Here is a 24075-nt window from a genome sequence, read left to right as displayed (position 1 = left end):
GAAATATCTTATTTTAGTAAACAATATCAACTGTCTTGACTGGCACGCTGATACCATTTTAACTTGCATGCATGATTTCCTGGCTTCTGAGAAAAGTGCTCCATTGAGAGGAAATAATTACCTCACCAGCATTCAATAATCTGAATGAGAGATGGTGAGGTAAGTGGAAATGCCCAAGACAAAAAAAAGCTGAAAATATAATAAAAAGGAACAGGACAGACAGTCACGTGGTGTTTAATGCTCATGTGGCAGGTTAGAAAATCAAGTAGACTGCCAAGGGAGATGGAGAAATCCCGAATCAAATACGCTTTGTACTACACAGTATAAAAATTGGTTTATGCAAAATGAAACTGATTGATAGCCTCTGGTCACTAAAACAATGCAGTACAAAAGCACTGCTTTCATTTGCAGTTAATCTGATAGCCTTGTTAGAGAAACTACAGGCTGATTAAAATGTGGACAATGCTCCAGAATGAGCACAGACACTGGCACTCATGTGGCTTCAGTGGCATGTGCAGGTAAAAGCACTGTATACCCCAATTTGCACTTTGCTACACATACCTACATGAAACTGTATTAACTGCAACAAAGAACACAGCGGTTTGTAACAGCTCTGCCTGTTTCAAGAAGGCATTTGCCATGGTGTTCTTCCTCCAGTGACAGTTATAGCTGTGAGTGAAACAAATCCCCAGAGCACTAAATGCCTAAGATAGTAGCAGAGCAATCCGAAAGAAGTTTGCAATGTGACTGCGTGCAATACAAATGGAAGTTATTTGTCTCCACTGCTATCCACCATCATAAGGACTACATGGAGAAACTGGTTATTAGGAAGAAATTTTAAACGAGCCAGCTTCTACTTCCAAGGATAGTAAACAGATTTTGATGGAGGCTTGTCCATCACCCATTTTCTATCAAAAATTAGAAAACCTGCAAGAACGCAATAGGTAAACGCTTCATACATAGATCTTAAATACTCAGTTTTCAAACATAAAGTAAGGAATTATGCATATACACTAGGCATAATGATATAGATCGAACATTCCTCCCCACTTAGAAATCTGCAGAACTTATAGCATTGTTATATACCAGTTTACTACAGTACAGAGCCAGCAAGATCAAGCATCAAAGACGGGTGGGATGTATAAAGACAAATATGAATATATGCATATACATATATATGCATGTATATTTTCATATAAAATACATTTTTCCCCAGGTTCCCAGAGACCAGGTAATCAAATTATTGCAGCTCACCTTTAAGAAACTGAAACTTCTTCAAAAAGCTAGCTACAACAAAGGAGTCACAGAGGTATAGCAGGAGACCACTGAATGTCAAACCAGAGGAACTGATATTCAGAGAGTGAGGCCGAGAACTCACGTAGCAAACTGCAATCTGATTGGGAGAGGGAAAAAAAAATTAACATTTTTCAAGCTTCTATATAAAGCTAAGGCTTGATATCAAGCTTTCAGTATTTGCACCTGATTCAAATTCAGACTTGCTTTCCCACTCCAAATATTGTGATCTTTATAGTTCCTTCCTAAACATCCCTCTACTTATTAAAAATCTACATAAAAGCACTATTCATAACTATGCATTAGTCATTACTATTCATTACTATTATTATCATGAGGTTTAAGTATGATAGGGTTTGAAAGCTGCAGTAACAATAGCTCCCCACAAACATAATGCTGTGACCCGCTCAGCACAGTTTATCACACATGAGTAAATATAGTAACCGTGCCGTCAGACACGAAAAGAACCCTTTAGAAATGCCTAATTTCATTTACATTACGATAGGATTATTCAAGTCAGTAGAGTTGTGCATATACATAAATGCGTGAGGTCTCCTCTTGTCTAGTTTGGTTTTATGGCTACCCCCCAAATCCACTAGGAACCAGGAATATTTACAGCACTCTTTAAGGATTTATAAATTTAAATTAAGGAATCTTCCACACACAGCTTTATTTCCAAAGTGCCATTGTACTACTTAGTTGGGGCAGACCCTCATCTGGCATAAATCAGCATGATTCAGTGGAGGAAGGTTGAACCACAGCAACTGAGGCTCTGGCCCAGGATGCCTATATTTATCCATATTCCTTCAATCCTATTGTATCATATTCCAGCTCAGGTAACAATTCCAGAACTGAATTGAACTCATTTCATGTGCTGAATGGGTTAGAGCTGAAAGGATGCAGTGGATGAAGACAGCAACAGTACAATGCTCTTCCACAGAGTTTTCTTTTCCAAACCTGGTGGGAACACAGACCTGTAAGAGCTCAGCCAGAAAGGAAATTAAAAGATATAGTTCAAAATTATCTGGGAGCAGCATAAACGGGAAGGTCATTACACAGCTGTTTTGGTAAAGAAGTTTAGTAAATCCAGCAAGACTGAATTTCATTTAGTATTCAAGTCAAGTGAAAAGGTAAAAATCATTTCTCTTTCCTGAACAACACCACCTCAGTATCACACTTCTATCCGACCTACATTTGAGTTTAAGTATGACCTTGGCTTTAGATCCAAACTCATCAGAGAGCGCCAACAGCTCCTGAGATCTAATGTCAGCTTCTCCCATTCTGACTGTTTTCTTGGTATTTTCTTCTCTGCCTCAGCTTATCAGTCAAAAGTGAACTAAAACATTTGTATTTTGAAGTGCTTTCTACAGGCTAGCTAGTATTTGTAAAACACTCTTGTGGAAGAAATTTGCTGTAGGAAGGCCCAAATTATAGCAGACTGAGAAAACACTTCTTAAAGAAAAATGTGCTCTGTGTTAATTCAGAATCTAATATAATTCACAGACTATATTAGTATTTAGGACAAGTCTAGTATTGTCCTCCATGTACTTTATTTGAAGCCTCTAATAATATCTCTGTAGGACTAAGAGTTTGATTTTAACATTCTAGGGATCTAATACCTGATTCTTCAAAGGCTGTGTAACTATTATTAAGGAATGCATCAATGAACTCATCCAAAACATAGCCTATACATTTCTAGAGCTGCTTGAAGATTATTTTGTTCAGTACCTGTGGTCCTAAGTTAAGGTAACAGTCCACAGATAGCACTGGATGGCTATAATTCTTCAGTGAGAGAGGGAAGAAGCGATGGCTGTGATACTGGAGGTATTTTTCAAGGAGCAACTGAGCAGGTGCTGCCAAGAAGGTATGCTTGCTGTCAGGAGCACAAATGTACTGAGCAGGGGAGATTGAAACGGGAGTGTCAGATACCTATGAGGAAAAAATATTTCTGGTACAGATCAATCCTGATCAATCAAGTTGTACTTATCTGAATTTTGGTTTGTATAAAATATATATCTCTATCCTACAAATCTAAGATTTATATAAGAAGCAAAGTCATTCAGCCAAAAATATCTGCTACCAAAAATGTTTCAGAGTTTCACAGTTATATTTGTATTTATAAAGTCTTTGAGGTTTCTTCTTTGAACCCAAAGTACTCCTACATATGAAGTCATATGAAGATGAGCAATTCAATAGCTATAGATAAAAAACTCATAGTGAATGGTTACTTGGATCATAAAGAGACACTTTAGGTGTTTTGAAAAGTTTTAAAGGAAAATGATTAAGGAAAGGTGCATTTACGGCAAGAATATTGTGGATTTCAGGAAGAAATAAAAAAAAAATCCACATGGCAGGCATAGTCCATTGCTGGTAACTGGTGATGCACCAAAATACCTCAGCTCTCCTGGTTACAGGGTACAAAAAAGGAAAACAGAATTTTAACAACAATGAAACAGAGGTCTCAGTTCCCACCTTAGACTTAATGTGGAAGGATCGCTGTCCTCCTACTGCAATTTGCTTTTTCATGACACTGAAGTGATTGAACCGACAGATGAGAAGGCCAGCACTGTGGACGCGCAAGTTGAAGTCAACATCGTCACACGTAAATCTGGAAAGAATAAAATCATAGCCATTCAGAGGAATGTTTCTCATCACACAGTAACAAATAGAAGCATTCAGGGTCTTTGATCAGCACCGTAGAAAGGACAGGTGTCAAGCATACAGACCCTCCCCCAGCGCCTATCAGTCAGGGAAAGAGGCTTCAGCTTTGTAATAATAAACTAGGCTAGAGTGAGTTCAAGAAGATCAGAACGAGGGAGGGAATGACTTAGGGAGGGAAAGGACCAGAAACACAGAGGAAAGTGGAAGGAGAAAGGTAGTAAATTGCCAAGGAAAAGACCTAGGAGTTAAAATATTTTCTTTGCCTTTTACTACAATAATGCAGTCATAGAAAATAGCTACATATGTTACTACCCCAAATAAGGTCAAGGAAATTAATTCCTTTGACTTTCAAGGAAATGGATGAGGCCCTACATTTGATTTGTCAAATGCACAGAGGTTTCTGCCTACTCATTTTTCCCTTAGAATACGAATATCCAGTAAATTTTTCAATGTTCCTCTACAGAAATAATGTCATTTTACATTGGAGACAAAAACTATTTGAAGATGAGGAGTCTTTTCTTAATACAACAGAACTGCTGAGACATAGGAATAAATTAAGCAGAATGAGGCCAAACATCCCTGAGCTAAATTTGACCCATTTTAAGAATAAGACGGAACAGAATAAAAGGTAAACTTCTAAAGCTGACTAAATTCAAATACTCTGGCCTTTGGAAAATTCAGACTCAGTTCTCCATTTTGAATGTACATATTGCACAGCAAACAGGATGATGTGCAGTACCGTTGGATTAACATCCAGGGCTTGGATTTAAGAGAGCTGAGCAATTACTGCAACAGCCGACATCAGTGAGAAACGTGGCACTTAATTATAGGTTTTTAAAATCTTGTCTTTGATCTTAGTAATATTTACATGGATATTTGGTATCCCTGACTGTCAGTGTCTCTGTGTTTTAATATGTACCTTTTTCCTTGCCAGTCCAGACTTGGAATGTCATACAATACTTCAGGCTCAACAGCACCCACACTGAAGATTATGGTGAGCCACGCATGGTTTAAAGACACAGGCAGGAAATGGGTGGTGTGATCTGGCATTCCTGACATTTTAACATTGCTGCCTGTACTCATATCATTTTGCTTTATTGTCGTTCTCTTCATTAGCCCTTCATAATGCTTCTTAAGGTAATAGTTAGACAGCCTGGGAGCACAGCTCTCTACTCAGAGACGCACAGGAGCAAGTTTAAAATGCTCTTTTAAAGTGTCAGGCTGGTGACAATAGAAATATAGGTCATCTGTTTATCCACAGAATAATGAAAGCAGAAGTGCTTCTCTGCAGTTATAAGTAAACTTAGACTTCAAAAGACATCTTCCTGAGATAGGAGAGTTCTTCTGAGAAGTACAGTGGCTGATGTTCAGTTCTCTAAGTCTAGGTGTGTAGAGCCATTTTAGATTACCTGGGGTATCCCACCTAGCTTACAGAAAAACACGAGTAGATTTCATGTCATACCTGTCAGCCTCATATGGACATCTTGCATATTCTGAGGTGCCTAAAGGCCAGCTTTAGACAAGTGAATCCCACCTCTAGTGATATCTGCTTCATTCTGTTGTAATAAATGTTTGTCCCTCAGAAATGGGGCCAAAACTACAGTTTATTTCACATAGATCAATGAAATTCTGTGAGATGATGTACCCAGTGAATACAATTCTGGTAACTGTGGTGATACTGTGTTTGGCAATATTATAATCTGATATATTCTATGTGGCACAATAAATGAAAAAGTGGGATTTCTGAGACAGCTGCATGTGTGAAACAACCACCAATGTCGATGAGGTTTATTTATTCCTTTCTTCTGATTGTCCTGATGAGCACACATGCAGTATGCTCCAGTGCTGTGCTACTCAGGGTAAAAAGCCCAGCTATATCTCAATTCCATGTCAGAACAAGACTTGGTTATGCACCATTCACCCATACACCCCGGCTTCCTTTGGAAGGGAGTCCAGGTAAGTGGGCAGGAGGGGAAGTACAGTGTTTACCAAAAGGCCACTTGGACTAGACAACTGGGGGACCAGTACTGCAGGGCACGCTGCTGAGTGTGTCTACCCTGTAATTCAAATATGACTGTTTTATTTGGAACTATGGAAATGAATGTCTTTTTCCGACTGCTGGCAATTTGGGAAGGATTTGAACTATCAGTAAGAAAACAAAATCTGTCTGCATCCCATTAACAACCTCCCCAAAAACACAAGAGCTTTTGTAAAACTTCCTTTATTTGGTACATTATCTCTATTGAAAGATGCTACTGATTCACTTACCTGTTCTGATTGTACTGTACATTCTGTGTCAGATCGACATTCAGCATAATGAAATCATGCACATGGCAACAGGAGAATGGTTCCTTGATCTCAGCACTGTTTGTTTTACTGGACCATTTCCTCATCCCAATTAAGGCATAGTGAGTGACATTGGGAGTTTCTTCAATATGTTGCAGAATTTGCTTCAAGGAAACATTCCTTTCAGTCCACGTATAGTCACTACAATAATTAGGCTATGTGTTAATTTAAAAGTATATAGAGAATATTCAGAATCTCATTCAGCTGAAGAGCAATTCTTAACAATTGAAAGTAGTTATGAGTATCAGGTAGATAACTTCAGTGTTGTCTTACTTTACTGCAACTTTTTGTCTCACTCTAATCAAAACTTAAAATTAAAACTAGTGCTTATGTGGTGGGGACTGGTATGACACATCTGAAACTTAGTCTGGATCTTTCAAAATATTCACTCAGATATGTAAACTTTTAAAGTTACCTGGATAATGTTCCAAATGACTCTGGGAGGGTTGCTGACTTGGTGCCATAACTTAAGTGCAAAGTATAAGATCCTCCTAGCCCACCCCTAGAGTCCATAAATCTCAGTTTTCACTGAGTTTAGTTCTCTTTGAAGGTTTGTTGTAAATCCTGCATAGCACCGTTCTGGGAATAGATAAAGATATCTAGTACAAACAATGTTCTAAAGTAATGAAAACAAAAATACTTGTTTGGGGATTTGGGGAGCTAATAAAGGAGCCATACAGACTGGGACTGACAAAAGAGCCGGAGGAAATCAGTTGCACAATTTGCACAGAAATGTCTTTTAGCTTCCTTAGAAAAATCCTGTTAAAAATGTACATGTGAATGCCCATGCTTGCCTAGTGTATCAGGGATTGTTTACAGAGCTTGAAATCTGCAGTCCAAGTAACTCTAGTTTGAACTGGAGTCAAGCTATACAGCAAAGGCTGCAGGGCACTTAAATCCTCAGGGGACAGGAACGAAACACAGGCACTGAACTATGTGCTATGCAAAGGCAGATATCTAGGGAAAATACTTCTCTCGTTAGGCAAATATTATTCTCTGCTTGTACAGGGTAAAAGTTGTAGTATATCAAACTTAATTTCAAAACTGATAGGCAGTGAAAGGTTAAAGGAGATCAGCTGAAAAAGCATATATTACTCTATTTACCTTTTCCTGTCTCCTGAACAATCAACTTCTACTGCATTCCACATAACACAGGAGTCATCTGAAATGACAATGAAAGGCCAAATATCCTGGGGTTTTATCCCCAGCTCCTCCTGCCGATTTCGTTCAAGCTCCAAGTTATGATAAGACAACTCTTTTATCAGGAAGTGTGCAGCACCTGAAACCAAGGACACAAACCATCAGATTAAAAGTAGGGGCAGAAATTGTTTGCTTTTAACTTGAAAGCCTTTTGGAGGGAATATTTCTGCAGACCAGGGTATGAATCACTCTGAAGACTTTAACACCCTAACAGTCTCCAGAGCCAACTTACATTGTCACTTGACAAGCAAGTGACTTATAGGACCCCACTGGGAAGCACACAAAATGAAGCCTGGCTTCTGTGGTAAAGATTTGCTAGTGTCTTCAGGGTTTAGCGACTGATTCTTTTAACCTGACAGATATTTGGCTCCACTAGCATCTCTTAGTGCAAACATCTAGAGATGTTGATTGACCAGCTGAATAACATGGGAACAATTTCCCCTGATGATCTACTTTGAATGTTTGTCACTACTGCTGTCTATAAGTTGTTCCAGCAGTAAAAGCAAGGTGCTGAATATTTCACAGATATTATATTAGCAGAACCTACCTAAGAGATGTACCTAATCAGTTCATCACTGCCTATGCAAATAGTACATAACTTATTTCTACGAGGAAACAGAGTAGGTAACTCCATCTGAGTTAACACCCTCAGCTCCCTTTAAAATCAATAGAGGAGTATTTCCAGGGTGCAATTCATCTAGCTTGTTTTAGGTGACCTGGATTAAGTGAATTGCATCTTCGACTGTGACACATTGTCTTCAAAGAGAACCCAGATCACCAGATCAGATCTGCTAGCTATAAGGTGTGCGTCTACATTTCACTGTTGAGTAACAACACCTCAAGGGCCCAAGTCCTGTGTCCGCATTTGTTAGAACTTTTTGTTATACTTACCTACTCCTGCACTGTTGAAAATGCTTGGAAGAACAAGCATGATGTGGTTGGGCCAGTACTTCTTATATATGGCCATTTCATATTCCTTGACAACTAAAACATGCAAATGACTGGCTCCATCCATTGCATGATATAAATTGAAAAGTCCATGTTCATGACGACCAGTGGTGGGAGTAAAAGTGGGACTTTTTATGTAATCTTCGCTCTGTAAATAAAAAGAAGTGTGAGTTTCTGTATTAAGCTGGAGGATGTTTAAACAAAGAGAACCAGATCCTTCAGGAGAATAAGTCAGATTCACTGACACTGGACAAACTGCTACATTTAAAATCAGCTTAATAGGAAAATAAGCAACCTATAAGAGTTGGGAAAAAGAAAACTCTATCACTTAGCTTATTCGACTGGTGAGAGTGTGGTGGACGGGATAGGACTGCTAACCTTGACCTGCCAAGTGCACAGGGACCTTGAGGCTAGATCTGGAAAAGGATTTAGGTCCATATGACATAAGATGGTAAGAAACACCTTACTCCAAAACTGCAGTACAACCCTTCTGACCGGCTATCACCCAATCTTGAATGCATTGAAACTCACTAGGTGCTTCCAAGTTTGACAGTACACCTTCTGAAAGCCCTGTTTCTACAAACATCCAGGACTGTTCCAGTTGGGGCAACTGACTTTAGCCTGGTTCCTGCTAAGGTCATTAAGTACCCAGAATGAAAGTGTGCCTCTTTACAGACTCTCTAAAGCCCTCACAATTAAGCACTCCAGATTTAAAACTGCCAAAGCACAAAATGGTGGATTTGATGCCAGTGGAGTTCATGAAAGGGAATTTAAAGTGGATCAAGACAAATATTTTATAATGGTTTAATAATCTAGGTTTATATCCCTCAGCACTTTCAAGCTTGCAGCAAGATTGCAGGCACCATTTTGTAGCAAGTGAACAGAAAAAGAAGCAAAGGAAGAATAAATGGTTTTGGCAAAGCCTCAAAGCAGGTCAGTGGCAGAAGCAGGAAAAGAATCCACAAGGGCCCTGTGCACAGTTCTGACTGCGTAGCCAAGCACAAGTTTACTGGGTGTAGTGGGTTGACCCTGTCTGGATGCCAGGTGCCCACCGAAGCCGCTCTATCACTCCCCTCCTCAGCTGGACAGGGGAGAGAAAATAAATCGAAAGGCTCGTGGGTCGAGATAAGGACAGGGAGATCACTCAGCAATTACCATCACGGGCAAAACAGACTCAACTTGGGGAAAAATTAATTTAATTTATTACTAGTCAAATCAGAGCAGGATAATGAGAAATAAAACCAAATCTTAAAATATAACTTTCCCCCACCCCTTCCTTCTTCCCGGGCTTGACTTTACTCCCAATTTTCTCTACCTCCTCCCTCCCAGCAGTGCAGAGGGACAGGGGATGGGGGTTGCGGTCAGTTCATCACACGTTGTTTCTGCCGCTCCTTCCTCCTCAGGGGGAGGACTCCTCACACTCTTCCCCTGCTCCAGCGTGGGGTCCCTCCCATGGGAGACAGTCCTCCACGAACTTCTCCAATGTGAATCCTTCCCACGGGCTACAGTTCTTCACAAACTGCTCCAGCGTGGGTCCCTTCCACAGGGTGCAGTCCTTCAGGAACAGACTGCTCCAGCGTGGGTCCCCCACGGGATCACAAGTCCTGCCAGCAAACCTGCTCCAGCGTGGGCTCCTCTCTCCATGGGGCCACAGGTCCTGCCAGGAGCCTGCTCCAGCTCGGGCTTCCCATGGGGTCACAGCCTCCTTTGGGCATCCACCTGCTCCGGCGTGGGGTCCTCCACAGGCTGCAGGTGGATATCTGCTCCACCATTAACCTCCATGGGCTGCAGGGGGACAGCCTGCCTCACCATGGTCTTCACCACGGGCTGCAGGGGAATCTCTGCTCCGGCGCCTGGAGCAGACACCTTGGTGTCTGCAGAGTTGTTCCTCTCACATCTTCTCACTCCGCTCTCTCTGGCTGCAACTGCTACTCCCCTGTAACTTCTTTTCCCCTTCTTAAATGTTATCCCAGAGGCGCTACCACCGTCGCTGATGGGCTCGGCCTTGGCCAGCGGCGGGTCCATCTGGGAACCCGCTGGCATTAACTTTATCAGACATAGGGGAAGCTTCTCACAGAAGCCACCCCGGTAGCCCCCCCTGCTACCAAAACCTTGCCACACAAACCCAATACACTGGGTGAGGAAGAGCAGGAGGTTTCATCCTCACGTTACACAGTTTCTGCTGTGTTGCTGCCTGGATTCTTCCATTTCAAACTTGAACTGGACATAAAAGCCTGAACTGGAGGGTGATATTGATTGATAATTGTTTATTGGAAGCAGCTTATTTCCTCCAGGATAGAAGTGCTACTGCTTACTACTGTTCCACAAACTGCTTCAATACTCCAAGCAGTGTGGCCTGAGCAAGGCACAGCTTCATCTTAAACGTGGGCATTAGGAGTCACTGTAAAGGCCAACATCAGAGTTTGCATAGCCTGTCAGATGGATGACCTTACAAAGTGTTTTCTACAAGCGTGACGTAATTCTTTGGACAGTCTTGAAGCCATAACAAAGATTCTTTGAAAGCCTTGTTTTTATATGAAAGCAACTGAGCATTTATGCAGAATAAGACAGGATAATCCACTGCCTTCCTCTACAGTAAAAAATTGCCTCCTCTTAGTAACTGTATGATAAACAAAACCATGTTTCTGAGGCTCATTGCTGAAACCATTCTCACTTTAACATCTTAAACCCATAACCAAAGACCTTTTGCCCCAGATAAGAGTGTTTATACCAAAGGATCTATCTTGATAATGAGCAAAAGAAACAGCTTATTGGTGGCTTGACAGTTTTGCTTCATGTCTCCCTTTCTGGCAGAAAAGAAAAGCTTAGTATGAGGACATCTTCATTATCTCTTGACAGCAGGACCAGAAGTGTAAAGAATCCTAATTCAGCAGATTTTAAAATTGGTGGTGTCTCTTTCCCATACATGGCCAGAAATATAATTATCCATCTACCTTATCTGTGACTAGTGGTAGCCGCATGCTTTCCAATTGTCTTCCTGGTTGGCTAAAGACAAAATGATGCTCCTTTGACTTTGGAATGATAAAATGCAGCTGGATCTCTTCTCCCAGCATAGAATAGGAAAAGGCAAACGCATGCAGAGTGGACTCATAAAGCTGAGGATGGGAAAAGATAGGATAATTCCAGTGGTTAGAGTCAAACTACAAGGTCTCAGTGTAGTTAATACACATTTATAACATTACCAAACAGACTACAGTCACTTACTGTATTGCATTAGATTTTACCTCATGATTCACTAGGTGTTAAGCAATGCCCCCTAGGCTAGAGCATACACTAAAAAAAATATAAATTAAACTGTTCCCTCTTTTGAAACCATTGTTTCAGCTTCGTCTTGCAGATGGTACCAATATTTACAGGCCACTCGGCTTTCAGAAATACCGACACATAAAAACCAGTATTTGCATTGCTAAGAACTTCTTCCTCGCATCCTAATAGGCAGGAAATTGGAGGGTTACTCTGAGTAATAACAGTCTGTATGCCACATATAGACTACTCCATGCTGGACTACTCCTGTATCAGAAGTAGAATCTTTTGCAGTTACTCAGGTGAAAATGTAAGCAAGTCCCAGTGGCAAAAGTTTACTGGGAAAGTAGTTTTAACTGGTAGTATACATGTAGAATGCAGACTACAGCACTGAATAAGCTAGTGTAAATGAGACAAGGATCAATCCTCTGACATCCCCAAACCTGCAGTCTGGTCAAGGCAGGCAAACCTCAAGAAATAACAAAATCTGTAAATCAGCTGTTTTTAACACATACATACAACTTCTAGGCCAATTCAAATACAGTGAATGTGCACAAAACTGTGTTTCGGTTGTGTCTGCTTCAGTTTCTGATCTGCAGAGTAATATCTGGAAATCTTTACCTGGTATCTGGGATTGAAACCCATATACTGATGACACTGTTCACAGTGATGGTAGGTATTATATGCTGCATACTTGGACAATCTCATCCTAGTTGTTTGACGGCGTGTATACATATCCTCCTGTCTCCTGCTCATTGATCTGTCTATTAAAAAAACCAACAACTTAAATGTAACATATATTCAAGGCCAGAATGTATTCCTTTGTGACAAACTGTTTCTGTTACTGTAATTAGCTTCTAGGAACAATGGCAGGATTAAACACATGCAAAACAAACTATGAATTCATTCTGAGCATGGTATGTTTTATAAATTGTTACGTACAGCAAAGGGGACTACAAAGAAGTATTTGCAAATTCATGAATATGATAATTCTGTACAGATTTCACATAAGGCTGAGGCGTAAGCAAAGCCAGATTATTAAAATTATTATTGTTGCTGTCGTTATTATTGGTTGAATGGTTGAATTACTTGCAAAAGTAATAAATAGTAAAGAAGAGTCTTATGACAGACATTTGCCATCCTGTGACAGACATCACAATAGATTAGATGAAATAAACTTGGCAAATTTAGTGATGTTGCTCTTTAGTGAATATCCACATTTTAAAGAAGAGTCTCCTTGTGGGTGACTGAAGGAAGATGAGATGTAATTTCTGCTGAAAAGGACTTCTGTTATATCATCTGGCCAAACCTTTCACTCAGATTTTCAGCATCAGATCAGGTTGTTCAACATTGTTCCTTGTCCTGTCAAGTTTTGAAAATCAATAAGAGTGGAGTTTCCACAGTCTCTCTGGGCAACCTGCTCCACGGTTTGACCGCTTTTATTCTGGAAATATTTTTCATACTATTTAATTGTAATTTCCCATGTTGCAACTTGTGTCTGTTGTCTCTTGTCCTTATGCTGTGTATCTGTAATAGTTTGTGCCTAGAAGTTCCGATTAAGAAGTTGCAGACAGCAATCAGATGCCCCTGCTAGACTCCTACGGACCGAACAAACCCAATTCTCTTCAATTTTCTATGTACGTCATGTGCTTCAGGCCTCTATCCATCTTGGTGGCTACCCACTAGACTCACTTCTGTATGTCAATGTCTGTCTTGTACTGGGAAGCCAAAAACTTGATAGAATACTCCAGATGTGGTCTTACAGGTGCTGTGCATAGAAGAATAATCACTTCCCTTGACCTGCTTGCTAGATTTTTAGTAAGCCATTAACCCAATGGAGAACTGGTGACTCATGTTCAAATTGTTGTCTACCAGGATCATCAGGTCACCCTCCTCAAAGTTGATGTCCATACAGCTGGCCCCAAGCTTGTACAGCTGCAAAAAATTAGTCCATCCCAAGTGCAAGGTCTTGCATTTACCTTTGTTGAACTATATGAGGTTCCTGTTCCTGAGGTTCCTTCCTGGAGGTTCCATTTCTGCAGCCTGTCAAGGTCTTTCTGAATGGCAGTGCTACCTTCCTGCATACTGACTGCTCCCTCAATTTGGTATCATCTATGAACTCGCTGACATTGCATTCTGTCCCTTTGACCAGGTTATTAATGGCAATCTTAAACAGCATTTGCCTCACTATCAGTCTCTGAGTATTGCCATGCATACCCAGCTGTCAGTCACATCTGTGCCACTCATCATGTTTTGAGTTCAGTGGTCCAGCCAATTTCCCACCCACTTTACAATCCACCTGTCCAAACCATCTCTCTCCAGTTTTGGCTATATGGATATCATAGAAGACAGTGACAAGGGCCTTGCTGAAGTCAAGGTAAAACCACTGCTCTTCCTTTGTCCATAGTGCCAGTCATCTCATCATAAAATGCAATCATGTTTACCAATCATGATTTGCCTATGAAAGATCCATTCTAGCTGCTCCCAATCACTTTCCTGTCCTTCATGGGTCTGTACATGGCTTACAGGAGAGTTTGTTCCATAATTGTTTTGAGGACTGAGGGTAGGCTGACTAGGCTGTAATTGCTTCGATCCTCCTTCTGTCCTGTAGAGCAAGGGCATGGCATTTTCCTTTTTCCAACTATCAGGAACCTCCACCAATTTTCGTTTCCTTTTAAAAATGATAGACAGTAGCCTCACAATCATGTTGGCCAGCTCCCTCAGCATGCTTGGATACATCCTACCCAGTCCCATGGGCTTGTGTATGTCCAGCTGGCTAATTCAGAGGACTAATTCACACCTCAGTACTCCAGGAATCTAGATCTGGACATATGCATCTCACGCTTTCCAAACCTAAACCAAAACCTAAAAAATAAACCTATAAACGCTTCTAAGTACCTAAATAAATTTACCCACATAAGTCACTTCATTGCTACAGAGCAGGACAATGCTACTACATAAAAACATTCAAATACACAAACTTATTGTGGAATCAGAGCTTTTTTAATGGAAGACTACCTATATAATATTTCATAAAACTTTTATCAGGCTCATACTCTGGTACTTCATCTGGCAAACTTCAAATCTTTTTTCACTATTACTTAGTCAAATGCAATTCTGATAATTTCACTCTGTTTAAAAGTTTAACAGGATTCTCACATTAAACACAAATAAATACATATATGTGTACCAAACTAGATTTTTCAAATTCTAACCTTCACTGTTTATAGTCTGAAGCTTTGAACAAATCAGACTTGCATCTTCATATTTCGGGTCATGGATAGTGTAGTCAAAAGGCATCTTCTTAAATGCCTCCAAATCTGGCCACATATCTCCAGGCTGATGGTAGTATTGATCAGATTCTTCTTTTATGTCTATGATATTATCAAAAAATAAGAATTTATGTAATTACAATTTTTAAAGCTCTTTATATGGCTATAGAAGGTTTTGCTATGCTTATTATTCCTGCATCATTTTTTCTTTCATCATTCGGAGGAAGCAATATTATTATGCATCAAGAGCTGCACCTTTGAACAAATGTACCTCATACCTCAATGCAATTCTGGCTTTTAAACTTTTGTTATCAATTTAAGACTCTGTAATCTTACTGGAGCAGTTGGTGGGATGATGACGAAAACAATGTCAAGGGTCTGGTAAGGCTGATCTACCTGCATCCAGGCATTTGGAGTCTTTCCACTGACCACCACATTTGTGAACTCAGTTGAGGAAAGATATGTTATTCTCACTGAGGAAAAGAAGCCCTTTTAAAGCTTCAGAAATTGCAGTATTAAGTACAGTGCAGAGTTAAAGTCAAATGCCCCTTCTAGTGATAAGACCAGAGTAATCAAAGATAATTCACCCTAGGGTAGGAGAAAAATAGTAAATGGTATTGGTATAGTGTGCAATGAAATCATGCCTTTTTCTGAAACAGGTTAACTGACATAAAAACCCAAGTGTACACAAGTCCTTACAAAATACTTTTCTACCTTTGTCAAGAGGATGAAAGATCTGACAAAAGTAAAATGGACAGCAGTGAGGAGTTCAGTTTGGGGGTCAGCTGTAAGCTGCTGTAAAGAGCCATAATTCCATGTCTATGAGTGTAGACTAAATGATTATTTACAACAGGTGAGACCCTGTCTTTTGGCACCCAAAGTAAATATGAAACTCAGGTGGAATTAGTTAGATAGTGAAATTATCTTCATGCCCTGACTGTGAGTTACCTCTAAAATCCTGCCTAAAATACAGAGGATTGCTTGCACAAACCTCTCCCCTAGCAGACTGGTCACCTTTTCCACAGGTTTTGCCATAAACCTTGGGGGATAGCTGCCTCTTTCTCAAGCACAGCTCAGTCAGGAGGAAGACTCCTGAGTACTGTCCCAAAAAGCCCTCAGAGACAAGAGCTGAGGCACAGTCCCGCAGTGAAATGACTGAACAGCTTCCAGCCAGGGTCTGACGGAGGCAGCTAGCAGGCAGGTAGCACCCACCTGAGACTCCCATGGCTGACTGTGGGCATGCCTTTAGTGCAGAATTAGACATATCCCATAAAATATCACCTGTATTTTTCGATGTAATCCAGCCCGTAATTACTGAGGCTGAGTGTCAGAAATAAATACATCTGGAAACACAGGGGAGTAATACACTGTAAATAAAGGAAGTTTGGACTAAAATTAGCTATTAGAGAGCAGGAACTCTTTTCCTCCCTCATGTAGTCTTACGTACTTAGAAAATATGACATTGCTCCTTATGGTATAAATCTGCCAGAATTTCGCTGATTCTTTTTATATACTTTACCACAAAAAGTTCATTCCAATTCTAAACTCAAAAACAATGGCTGGATATCATTTAATATACATAAATGCTGTTGATTACTTCCCAAGGAAAACAAAGGTATGTGGTTTTCTTACCGAAAGGAAGACTAATGATTCTAAAATGATGAGTTCTAAATGATGAGTAAAATAATAAAATATTCTTAGGCATCAGTTGAAGATCACAAAAAATTTTCTTAAAATATTTCCATAATGTAAATTAATTGCAAAGGTCAACAGCATAGAATATACAGACAACTACTTTTCAATTTAACATAATAATTTTCTACGGTCTCCAGAAGCAAATATTTTTATATCAAGAACTTACTAATGTTGATTTCTTCCTCATCATAAACATCCACTTCTGTCAGTCTAATCAGCATTCGGGACAAAATACTGAGGAACTGCAGATAGGCACCTGTTTTCCCTATCTGTAAATATATAAATTAGAAAATACAAAAGTAAACTTTCATTTTTCAACATGTTACTTTTCCACATATCTGGAAATTGCAGCTGCAGTGAAACCAAATATTAACATTCAGCGCTTGCATATCCCTGTATTTGTATATTCCTTGGCATAAATTACATGCTTAAATGCTCAACAGTTTTGTTCTCTCTATGCAGGAACCTAGTTTGGAAAATGCATTTTATATCACAGGTCTAATTACAGGCCCACAGACGAGAATTTTCTCTCCTGATGTTATAGTTTCGACATAGACAATGAACTTCTAAAAATCCATACGAGCTCAAAAAACCATACAAAAAACATACAAGCAAAAATCCATACAATCATACAAGCCATACAATCATACAACACAAAAATCCATACAAGCTTCCAAAAAACCTCCTCGAACTACAAGAAAACTAAAGAATTACCTCAACCCTTTCATATTTGCACAATTTACCAGTACACTGACTGCTACCGAAGTACAGTGACTATCCTGAAGAACAAAGTGGTATGCATCTATAGAACTTGTGCAGGCCACTTCCACTCCTGGAGGACATGGTATATGTAACAATGTGTTGTTCCACCTCTTGTGCTGAAAATACTAAAATACATTATATCCACTCCACTGGTTTAAAATTACCTTTTAAAAGTCCATTTTAAAATTATCTTAAGATTGTAACTTTCTCCTTTCTTTTTTACCCCACCAACACACTATATACATTTTCTCTTCATTACGCCAAATAGTAGTGCTGTCCTTTTATAGATTTTTCAGCTGAAAGGTATAAGCCACAGCAAATGATTTACTCAATGGATTGTTCTGTGTCTTCCACATAAAGTTTGCTGATGATAACATCAAGTAAATAATGCCATATCTCAGCAGACAGCTTTACAAACCATTACACTTGAACAGGAAGCAGTACACAATGGGTTTCAATGAGAAAAAAGAGACCAGCAAGCTCATGTCACTCTCACAGGAGAATGAACACGCCGTGGGTTTGTGTGTGTGAGTATAGTTCAGCCTCAGAATGGCACTGATGTCCAGTTGACAACTTAAGACTAATGTCACACCTGTACAGGGTGAGGTTAACATGTAGCTCAGTTACGACACAGTCTCCTGCTGCAACTGTCTGATTTCACAAAGTGGTATCAGATTTTGGACTAAGTCTATATTACTACTGAATTGAAAACCCAGCTTCACTGCCATTACTGCTGGGACATGTCAGAAGCATAGGGTGTTGAGTTACTAAATATAGTATTGAATTTACTATTTTCCATATACGTCAAGTGAAGTTTTCATTTTCTCTCAACATTTGAGAAAGGGAGGCTTTGAAGCTGAAGCAAGAGTAAGTAAACATTTGTTTTGGTCAAAGTTCAGTATCTGTTGTTCTTAATAAATCAGACTGCATTTTAAACAGTTGCTTGCCAAGGGTGGAAAAGGGTACCGTTAACCCTGTTGATGATCAAATAAGCCTTTCAGGTACACATGGTAGACCATGTGTTAGCACACAACTCTCTGTTATCCAGGAGTAACACAGAAAAAAAGTGACTTTGAATAGAGGAAATGATAGCATGGACCATAGTCAGCCCACGGACCAGACGTTTCTAACTACTAGTCTGGGTTTTTATGTAAAATCCATTGAGACTAAAGAGAATCTTTCTACTGACCCTGGAAGGTTCTAAACTTGGCTGCAATGGCTATTGATTGGTGAGTGTCCTGCTCTCAGCTGGGACAGAGTTAATTTTCTTCTTAGCAGCTGGTATAGTGCTGTGTTTTGGATTTAGTGTGAGAATAATGTTGATAACACGCTGATGTTTTAGTTGTTGCTAAGTAGCGCTTATCTTAAGCCAAGGACTTTTCAGTTTCCCATGCTCTGCCAGCAAGCAGGTGGGCAAGGAGCTGGGAGGGAGCAGAGCCGGGGCAGCTGACCCGAACTAGCCAAAGGGGTATTCCATACCATGGAACGTCATGCCCAGTATATAAACAGGGGGGAGTTGGCCAGGAGGGGCGGATTGCGGCTCGGGCATCGGTCAGCAGGTGGTGAGCAATGGCATTGTGCATCACTCGTCTTTTTTAGGGTTTTATTTATCTCTCTTTTTTTTGTTGTTGTTATATTCCTTTTAATTACTATTATTATTATTATTATTATTATTATTTATTATTCTTAGTTAGTAGTATATTTTATTTTACTTTAGTTATTAAACTGTTCTTATCTCAACCCACAAGTTTTACTTTTTTTCCTTTCCTCCTCCCCATCCCACTGGGAGGAGGGAGGGGGGAGCGGCTGCGTGGTGCTTAGTTGCTGGCTGGGGTTAAACCACAACAGTGAGCTAAACAAAAACATCTTATCTTCCCACATCTGAGGCAAACCTGATGATACTTTGTTCTAGAAGAAAATACTTTCAAAATTTTCTCTCCAGTCTGAGATTACCTTTATATGTCCTTACGAACATATTCTTTTAAAGCACCTCTGATCATCATTTCATTAAACACAGAGTGGCCTGACAGATTAACAGTTCCCTGATTTCAAACAAATGAGAGATCATTTGTCAAAAGTTCACAACCTGTTCCCTTGATATCAGGTATCTATGTGAAAAACTAATTCCTAATCTGTTTGAAGTATATACTTAGAATTGTCAACAGAACAACAGGCTGAAAACCTTACTTTTTCTGTTAGAAAACCATTTAAAATTTATTCTGTCATCAAAATCATGTATTTTTCTTTCCCTGGGGTACCAGTCTTCACCAATGGTTTTCAACAATGTATCTGGGAGTGACTAGGCTACTACTACGTGGTACTTAGATGAAAGGTATCAGTTGTCAATTGACTCAAGTATACACAAAGCTGTAAGGTCATGAGTCAAAAATGTTGCAAACCACAGGACTACAAGTGCTGGTCCCTAACCACTAAACTAAAACATATGTACTTATGATATCCCCTGCATCATATCTTACCCAATCTCATTATCTGTCCCATAAAAAGTATCCGATACAGTACTGTGAGCTTTATGAACTGTTAGATATTAGCAACACTGTATGCAAAATGCTGGTGGGAACTTGCAGGAATCTCTCCACGTTTTCAGAATGTTTGTCTGCCGGGAGAGAGATCAGGCTGAGCACATGGCAACATTCATATTGGACTCTATTCTCTTGCACATTTGCCTGCAACTGCTACTGAATAAATGAATGGGTGAAATAGAGAACACCTTTTCCAGGTCATTTTGAGAAGATTTTCAAAAAGAAAAAGAGAAAAGAATGACTTCTCATTTACAATCAAACTTTACTCCAGAAGGGAAGAACCTTGAACAACTGAAATTTGTAGCATGCCCAGATAGGTAAATGCACCTTTAAAATTAATTGTATTGTTTTCTATATGTACCATCTCTAGGCAAAATGGAACTGCACAGAATGTCTTTGTTTGTTTGAAAATACTGAATAGCTGTCAATAAATAGAGCTTCCACATCTCTCCGAAGAGTCCTTGCGCCATCTGTCACCACCCCTCTTTTCGATAGTTTGGGCATCATAGGTAGCTGCAAAGAGATCCCGCAAGCAGGATATGTACAACTTCGAAGCATAAAGACCCATATTTGCCCATCCTCCATCTGCCAACAGCAACAAAACAGAAGATCTGCAAAGAAATTTTAAACTGGATACATGATTGGGCTGTAGCTTTACACATCTTTAGAGAAGCCTAGTACAATGCCGTGTTGATCCTAGTTAGTGACTCTGGGCTTAAGCATGATATAATATATTAACAATGACAACGACTGGTAAGGAAGTACTCTAAGCAAGGTGTTTTTCTCCATATCCTGTCTTTGCTCTGCAGGCAAAAGCTGCAAACAGATTAAAAGAATGAAGGAACCTGGAACTGGGCTGCATTTTTATGATTCCTGAAACAGAATGTACATGAGAGGTCCTGCTACTACAAACAGCTCTACTTCCCAGAAAGAGGTTCCTCAAATATGTGGCAGTGCCCAGTGCCTTAACAGATAAGGCACTTGGGGGCCAATATTCCCAAATAATAGAAATCTACTCTAATTTGTTTCTATCATCTACCTGAATTTGGAAGACAGAAGTCTGATGAATCAGACTTGGAAGAAAAAAATCCCAGAAGACTAAGAAGTAAAAATCTCAAATCTTGTGAAAACTTATGGTAACTAAGGAATGTGAGGCCTGCAAAGATTTAGTATTTTGGTTTCTATTTTCATCCTTAGTGCAAGGGATGATTTGGCCCATAAAAAACTAAGAATACGTTTATCCTGCAGCTCTTCATTCATGAAGAGCGTAGCTGTAGCTGAGCAAGGGAAGGAATATGAATTCAAATTCTTCCTGCAGAAAATTCAAGAGGTATGAAGGTCTAGTTTTTGTGTCAAAGACGACATACACTACCTAAGAGGAGTGGAAAGCTCTCCAAAGATTTTGACCACTGAACTGTGCTTGCCATAGATATCAAGGATAAATTGAAAACAAACTGTCTGTCTCAGAATCTGAGAGAGAGATATCCCAGTCAGAGAAATTATGTGTGTGCCTCCACGCTTATTCATGGAAGTGACATCCAAAAGTGCTGTTGCAGCAGGTCTAACAGTAATGAGTTCCCTTTTTTTAACTTGTTCCAGACACTGGACACCAGGACCACTAGAAGTACTTTATTATTCTTACACGTTGCTATAAAGCATCATCTGATTTCAGTCTTCACATTCGGAGAAATATGGCAAAAGGGGAAATAATTCCATAAGGCTTTTCTATTTTAATTTCCAGGTGAGATAGTTCTTCACATACCACAGCAGTGGTTTTCAAACTGTGGTCTGCAAACCAATGGTGGTGCATAGAAAACATGCTGATGGTCCACAGACAGCTGGTCAAAATGGTGCTGACTCTTTTCCTTGTTTCCACGTGCTATATTCTTCTAAAACACAGCTAACAATAGATATATTAAATATTTCCCTAGTATTTTTCTTACATAAGCTGAATGGTATATAAGCCCATTGTAATAAGATTTTCATAGGAGTAGAGGAAAACCAAATAATATGGGCAGCAGTTTTCTTCCTTAGAAAGTGTCTTAAGACGTGCTTCCTTCATTCCCTGGATGTGATGCCACAGGACTGAGCCGTGCTCATGAGCAGCTTCCATGCTTAAGGAAAATGCTAGTTCTAAGTTGTAATATCCAGTTGAAAAACAAAGGTACAAAACCTTGATTTGCAGTTTGGGGAACTTTAAGATGAATGTTTCTAAGAAAAATATTTTAGTGAATTTAGGCTTCCTTATAGGTATTTTCTTGGGTGCACTAGGGACTAGATTTCTAGCTATAAATATGACATATGTTGTTCACGGTGGTGCATATTTATTCATACTCACTAACCAATGGCTTAACTTCAATGATGTGAGCTAACTTACAGATAAATATACAGATCTATTCTATACCTGTCCAGTTTGGCTGCATTTCCTAAAGTCTCTTGTAAAAATAATGCATGTATTGCCTTCTAATGTACATAATTGTCCTTCTAAAAATGCATCAAGTCTTCTAGCAGAACATTTTGACCAGTACAGAGGGTAAAATGTCTTTGTGAGAGAAGAGTGAGTGTACTTTATTACTAGTTACCCTGACAGTGAGAATTATAATTTTGGTTCACTAATGTGCCTAGTTTTCTTCCTGTGTTGATTTCATGTTTTTCATTTTAACCAACAAATTGCTTCCTGATTTGAATTTTAGTAAAGTAATTGCTGCCTGGTAAAGAAAACAACTACTTCCTAATTTTTGAAAAGATAGTACTCTGGCAGTCTTATACTTTGGCTGAGATGTTTTTAACACTCAGATAGGTCCTGTCTAATAATTGTTTTTATTTCTGCCTATATCTCTTCATGCATTAAGCGTGAAGTCCATGTAAAATGTTAGTATTATCAAATACACATGTGAGTAAAACCTATTTCAGGAAGCAAAATTATTTCTTCCCAAAAAGAGAAGGGCAATTCTAATTTCTGTATATTTTATTGTAACTATTCCCTAGAAGAAACACTGTATTGTTATACCTTAAACCAGTAAACAATCAACATACTTTTACAGCTCTTTGTTTGATTTACAGGAGCTTTTAGTACTTTGGGAGGTTAAAATAGTAAAGGAAGCAAAGCTGCTGTCTTTTTCCACATACTGAAATGAATATATACCCCTAAATTTTGATACTTAGGAAGAAGACATGATACTCCTAATTTGATGCGTGTGAATCTGTTCTGTGTGAAACAGGTATATTCTTCAGAAAGAACTGAGTAATATAAAATAAATAAACATGTGAAGAGTGTTCTTTAGGAACTGATCCAACTGTATGACCCAGTGCAAGACTTGGAAATAACCTGCATTGTGGAGACAGCTGGAGAAGAGATGGAGTTTCAAGTAAAAGAAGTGATATCAAGGTTGAAATTCACTGCTGTACAGAGGGTCAACAGGAGTCCTATTCAATATGTGAAAAAAAAAAAGGTTTGATAGCGAGAAGTGGTGAATACCATACCCTGGAACAGAGCTGATGAATAAATAAGCTGCCTGTTTAATTATAGTTAGTTAAATGGCAAGTACCAAGTGTGCGAAGCATCAAAACAGAAGTCTCTGAATGACTCTTCTGAGAATCACAGATTTACATCTGTGACCCATAACCGAATGAATACCAAAGAAATATTTACTTATTGGCTAATGTGGATATTTAGGGTGGCTTGGGAATAGTATCTTTGTGGGGTTTGATGTGTGTATGCATATAAAATTCTAACAAAAATTGTCACAGTCTGTGTTTTTCTTTGAGATGGAAATGAACAACATCTCTCTTCCAGAATGTATTTGTTTTTACGCTGCAGCTGACTATGAAATTCAGTTTCTTGATCACATAATACCTCAATCTTTGGCAAACATGGACAATTTAGATCAAAGGAATGGACAGTGAAAACCTGCTCATCAGAGTACTTTCTGGAATCCTTTATGAATTACAGTAACATTTGCAGGAAGTTCCAACATGAAAAGCCCATTTATGCTCTTTCTACTCTATTGCACGATAAATTTGGGTGTACAATGGAATACAATCATTTAACAAACAGCAATATGTAGTTTCCTTTTGCAATGGATGGGCATAGA

The 24075-nt window shown here is 39.3% G+C and overlaps 1 protein-coding gene across 1 annotated transcript in view; it reads right to left on the bottom strand.

Annotated features, from left to right (window-relative positions):
• Positions 1 to 24075, bottom strand: part of GREB1 (growth regulating estrogen receptor binding 1) — a 108203-nt gene that overhangs the window by 2749 nt on the left and 81379 nt on the right. Inside the window, 10 exon segments of the mRNA XM_050894621.1 lie at positions 1255 to 1393; positions 3022 to 3222; positions 3766 to 3901; positions 6223 to 6441; positions 7405 to 7579; positions 8392 to 8596; positions 11403 to 11564; positions 12334 to 12476; positions 14928 to 15086; positions 16846 to 16948. Coding sequence (XP_050750578.1) covers positions 1255 to 1393; positions 3022 to 3222; positions 3766 to 3901; positions 6223 to 6441; positions 7405 to 7579; positions 8392 to 8596; positions 11403 to 11564; positions 12334 to 12476; positions 14928 to 15086; positions 16846 to 16948 — 1642 coding nt within the window.

The sequence above is a fragment of the Gymnogyps californianus genome, chromosome 3, assembly GCF_018139145.2.
Source record: "Gymnogyps californianus isolate 813 chromosome 3, ASM1813914v2, whole genome shotgun sequence".
Lineage (NCBI taxonomy): Eukaryota > Metazoa > Chordata > Aves > Accipitriformes > Cathartidae > Gymnogyps > Gymnogyps californianus.
Note: the sequence above shows the minus strand (reverse complement) of the source record. Positions and strands in the feature narration are given on the sequence as shown.